This window comes from Oncorhynchus gorbuscha, linkage group LG26 (assembly GCF_021184085.1).
Source record: "Oncorhynchus gorbuscha isolate QuinsamMale2020 ecotype Even-year linkage group LG26, OgorEven_v1.0, whole genome shotgun sequence".
NCBI lineage: Eukaryota > Metazoa > Chordata > Actinopteri > Salmoniformes > Salmonidae > Oncorhynchus > Oncorhynchus gorbuscha.
In genome coordinates this window covers 4811021-4816141 of record NC_060198.1, presented here as the reverse complement: position 1 = coordinate 4816141, position 5121 = coordinate 4811021, and the positions used below count along the sequence as shown (strand labels likewise).

Here is a 5121-nt window from a genome sequence, read left to right as displayed (position 1 = left end):
GGGGGGGCTAGAGTGGAGCGCAACATGTTTGTTTGGTTCCTTCTAGAATTAAGAATATACTACAAACTGGGACTATTATGCACACATTCTGTACACAGCCGTAATTGTTATTCCATTCATTCAACGAGCTCCTTTGAAGATCACTTAGCTTCACGCAGTGTTTTGATAGAGGGAAACGTTGCCTATTTGTCATAGACTTTTAAAGTCCCTGACTTTTTAAAGATATGAAAAAGTTTGAGGATATGGGTGGGGTTTGGGAAAGGGGAAAGGGAGGGAAGGGGCCGAAGAGGGAAAAAAAGAGTGATGTGTAGTCTATGAATTCGATGCTGGGTGGGTCTAACGTTACAGCTTTTCAGAATTGCAAATAACTATCGTGCGTAAAAGCTCCTTCACAGGTAATGTTTATCAGCCTAATGCGGTTTACAATTTCTATTCCATTGGATTGGTGGAGGGTTGGTACTGTTTAGCGATTTTTTTTGGAAGGCTCTGTGGGCGAAAACAATAGTTTTGGGGAGGTATTTAAACGTTTTATAATGGAACTACATTCAGTTGATAAGGACGTTCTGGAAGGATAACATGGATTTCACTTTTGCGAGCGGCAAAACAACGTCAACATAGGTTTACTTCTTGCATAGTATTATAGATCATATTTTAAATCAAGATTTTGTGTTCATTTATGTATAACACATATGCTTCAGACTCACTTCTGTCGTCGTATTCTCGCGCTCTTTTCTCATAGCCTGTGTATGGGGCCCGTTGCAACTAACGGGGATAGCGTCCATAACAAACCGTAATGTGCAGCCTCGTAGTCCAGTTAAAATACATGGCCACGTTGAATAGCTTATTATTTTTCCCGACTGAAACTTGCTATTGAGTCAAAAATATATATGCATATATTCAGGTTAATAATGATTAGTCTGCAGTTAAATGAATAGTCTAAACTTTTAGGCCTAATAACTTTATACACTTGAGTAACTTTTAAAACGATGTTGTTTTGATGGTAGACCTACAGAAACAACAATTATTACTTTACCCTCTAAGCGGTCTAATTGTAGTTGATAACAAATAAACGAATATATAAGCTCCTTTTATAGGCTAAACGTGAATGAGCAATCGAATTCAATGATTTGAGTCGTATTTGAAACGAGCCCAATTAACCATTTAGGTAGAGTGCTCTTCTATCCCAGACCTGGATCAAAAACAGACGTCAAATACTTTGTGTGCTTGATTTATCTGGGAGTTTGCACTTTTGGGTCTATTTTATTATTCCCATTGTAGGCAAACCAATTCAAGCACAATACAAGCATTTTAAAATATTTGACATGTATTTGACCCAGATCTGGTTATGCCTCGTATTTAGTAAGATAATTAAGGTGGTGTGGTATATGGCCAATATACCACGGCTAAGGGTTATTCTTAAGCACCTCGCAATGCGGAGGGCCTGGGAACAGCCCTTAGCCTTGGTATATTGGCAATATACCACAAACACCAGGTGCCTTATTGCTGTTATGAACTCATTACCAACATAATTAGAGCAGTAAAAATAAATGTTTTGTCATACCCGTGGTATAGGGGCTAATATAACACGGCTTTCAGCCAATCAGCATTCAGGGTTCGAACCACCCATTGTCTAATAAGCAGCATAGCCTACTCACTGTCTTATCTTTCCACAACACTTATCTTTTCTCAGTTAGTCACAATGTTGGTCCTGGCTGGAATCGTTGTTCTTCACATTACTGCCATCATCCTGCTTCTGGTTGCAACCATTGATAACGTAAGTAAATACATATCCCCTCTCCTTTTTCTTACTTTCACATGCTTCCAATGTCACCTCAGTGACCCCTTCATTTCCATCTGTTCTCCTGCTCCATATGAACTTCAGAACGTCTTTATGGACACCATAATAAATACAGGGGCTAGAACAAAAATGTCCACCGTTGGGCCTAAGTATCCAACACTGAAAACACGGTTACAACACTGTTATGAGATGATATAGCTGTTAGTACGTTTTGTTACAATGACTTTGCTACTCTTCTCCTGTGTTGTTTTCTGCAGGCCTGGTGGCTCACAGACTCAGTGGCCACAGATGTGTGGGGCCGGTGGGAACTGTCAGGCTCAGCTTGGCACTACACCAACCTCAAAGGAGACTATGCTGAAGGTATATTAGATGCCATATCTTAATTTGATGACCCTGTTGTTGCAGGAATTTTCCTGCACAGCAGGAAAAACCAACGTGTAGTGTACTCAAGGTTTGAAAAGGCTTTGAAAGTTTGTAAATTCTACTTTAAAATGTCTGACTTGATTTTCCCAACGAAAAATGTATCAACCCCTACAAAAATGTCATTCACATTTCCTGTTGGTGCAGGATTATTTTCCTGCAGGTTGAAACTGGCTCACATTAAGATACAGCATCTGTGTGCTCACCTCTTATTATGGCTACACACTATTAGCTTCTACCAAAACAAGATAGAGTGGATATGTGCGTATGCTTATACTCGCTCGGTAGGCAGGGTCGAATTAAGCTTCCAAAGTGAAACTAGTGTGTGTTAATTTTACTATGGTGAGTTCCCAGAATGGTTTCATTTCTACCCCTGCTGGTAGGCCTACATTACATGGACAAAAATATATATATTTTGTAATTATTATGAATGAAAATAAATGACTGTCATTGTTCTGTATGACAAGGGTATAGTGTGTCAGGATCAGTATTGTGCATCTTCCTATCTCATGGAGCCCTGTTCTCTCTGTACCCCCCTATAGAATACCTCCAGGTAGTGCAGGCCGGAGCAGTGCTGGCCTGCATCTTCTCCATCCTGGGCCTGTTTGTGTTCGTGGCTCAACTCTTCACCTTGTCCAAGGGCCAGAGGTTCACCTTCTCTGGAGCCTTGATGCTCATCTCCTGTAAGTAGCTTGGGTCCCTGTATCTGCATCTTAATACCCTATAATCTATGTAATGACATTGATATAAACACAGTGTAAATGTTCTATTATAGTCCCATCCAGCAGTAGCAAACAAACTAATAACTAATGCAAACGGATAACTAATCATCCAGTCTTCAAAAACACTATTGTTTATTGCTATAACTATCACTGTTATTTAAGTTCAGGTTGAAATGGTCTCATCAGCAGTTGTGTCTACAGCCCTATGAGTGACTTTTGAGGTGATGTCTCCAGTACAGCACATAACTGTTATTAACCTAACAGGTGTTTTGAAATCTCCCCTCGTCTCCATCTAGGTCTGTGTGTAATGATTGCTGCGTCCATCTACACGGACATCTTCCACAAGCAGGACCAGGGCTGGTTCGGACACTCTTTCATCCTGGCCTGGATCTCCTTCGTTCTCACCTTCATACTGGGCGTCATCTACGTGGTCCTACGCAAGAAGAGCGAGTAGTGGAACAAGGAATGAAGGGGAGAGGAGGATTGTAAGGAAGGATAGTTTTATTACGTTTTTGCATTGTGTTGGAGAGGGATGGAGGGTAGGGTCTTAATTTGTTTATTAACAGTCCCAGTATTCCGATTTTTCTTGTGAGGAGGAAGGTGGTACAGAAGGGGGGAGAGCGGACCCCAAAGAATTGTATGCACAATCAATTTCTATGCGGACTACTGCATGCCTGTTCAAATGGGAGATTTGTCATGTGTAATTGATATAGTACTGTATATTTCAAGGTATGCTACATACCTGTTGCAGTACTTGAACAATCAGCAAACAAGCTTAATTTCCAGTACATGTTTTAAAAGGAATTTGAATTTTTATTTTTTATATCTGAAGTATTTTATAATCAATTGTAATTGTTTTTTGATCCAAATACATTGTAACCGTTTGTTGTGTAATTGTCGTAACGTGTATTCTAAGTGCATTTTAATAGTGTGTGATTCTGAGTTTTGGTTGGCTGCTATATCAAAGTAAATTTTAATCACGTGTGTGATTCTGAGTTTTGGTTGGCTGCTATATCAAAGTACATTTTAATTTGTACAAGTGAAAAAGGTCAACCAGGAACAGAGGTCAATGCGGTGTATGTAATATCACCATTTATTATAATGCAGTAGAGGGATTCTGTTGTGTAATTACATTGGAATTTAAGCCATGTTTGTTCAGACTATACAATTTATTAACAAAATAAAAACGCTAGAAAAAAAGCAGATTTTTCATTCATATTTCATCTATTCAACATATTTCCAATAAATAACTATTTGATGCAAGACTTCACCACGAGAGCAATCCTGTGACCACTAATAGGCATAACAGGGGATGCAGTAAGATGTACAGTATGTCCAACGACATGCTTGGTCCGGTTCCCATGTTTCTTTAGAAAAGACAACCCCACATTATTCAAGAGGCCCTACAACAGACCAAGACAGGAATGTTCCATTATGTGTCATTCCGAGGGGGTGTAGTGAGTTGATCTGGACTGTACTAAATCCCCTGTCCAGAGGGGGTGATCCGCTCTTGCACCACCAGGTGAAGGAGGTGGTTCTGCTCTGCTGAGAGAAGAGGCCTGAAGAAGAATAATTTACTGTCCATTTTCCTTACAGTCTACGGAATTGTTCTTAACAATTTAGAGACAAGATATCAATGAGAAAATCATAAGGGAAAAAACTAAATTGAAATGTGTATAGCAGCTAAATAGCTACCACATGACAGATTGCATTTTTATTTTTGCTTACCAGAGTTCAGGTTGAAGAGACTTGAGGGACTCTGTGTCTTTTTTCCTGGCAAGCCATCTGCAACAACACCATGATAGACTGATATAGACTTAAGACTTCGAAAGCCCAGCATAACCACCAATATAGATCAGCATAAAGCTAGGATCCTTAAATCAAAACAATAACAAAGCGCACCCGGCCTTTGTTTTTGTAAAATGCTGAGGGACGGGCCTGGAGAAACATAACCACTCTAATTCATATACAGAGCTATGGATGCAAGGGCTTGACCATCCATGATATCAACATTATAGTTTTAATCATGTTGTTAGGCTGTACAGTTTTTGTTTACATTTGCATTGTTTACAAACATTGGAGTAAAACAAGCTTATATTTTGGGTTCTGATGGGGTACGACAGTTGAACTAAGCTCATGAGGCATTTACAAAGTTATATTCTTCAAGAATACCATTCATTC

At 39.5% G+C, this 5121-nt stretch overlaps 1 protein-coding gene and 1 long non-coding RNA gene across 3 annotated transcripts; one reads left to right on the top strand and one right to left on the bottom strand.

The window, feature by feature from the left end:
* Positions 1-288: 288 nt before the first annotated feature.
* LOC124015853 (epithelial membrane protein 2-like) lies at positions 289-4136 on the top strand. Of its 2 annotated transcripts, none has more exons than XM_046331325.1 (5): positions 289-395; positions 1691-1774; positions 2056-2158; positions 2761-2901; positions 3237-4136. In XM_046331325.1, the coding sequence occupies exons 2-5, from the start codon at positions 1700-1702 to the stop codon at positions 3392-3394; spliced, it is 477 nt and encodes a 158-aa protein (XP_046187281.1). In that variant the 5' UTR covers positions 289-395; positions 1691-1699; the 3' UTR covers positions 3395-4136. The 2 variants fall into 2 exon arrangements, with proteins under 2 accessions (XP_046187281.1, XP_046187282.1); XM_046331326.1 differs by lacking the exon at positions 289-395 and adding an exon at positions 457-618.
* Positions 4007-5075, bottom strand: LOC124015854. The gene is made up of 2 exons (XR_006835242.1): positions 4669-5075; positions 4007-4499 (listed from the first exon to the last, which is right to left on the bottom strand). It is a non-coding gene; the product is annotated as an uncharacterized LOC124015854 (long non-coding RNA).
* Between the last annotated feature and the right edge of the window lie 46 nt (positions 5076-5121).

Bases quoted from the DNA above. Each gene is read 5' to 3' on its own strand.
- LOC124015853 (XM_046331325.1), top strand. From the start codon at position 1,700: ATGTTGGTCCTGGCTGGAATCGTTGTTCTTCACATTACTGCCATCATC. The intron at 2,159-2,760 runs GTATATTAGATG...ACCCCCCTATAG, and splicing joins CAAAGGAGACTATGCTGAAG to AATACCTCCAGGTAGTGCAG. The intron at 2,902-3,236 runs GTAAGTAGCTTG...GTCTCCATCTAG, and splicing joins AGCCTTGATGCTCATCTCCT to GTCTGTGTGTAATGATTGCT.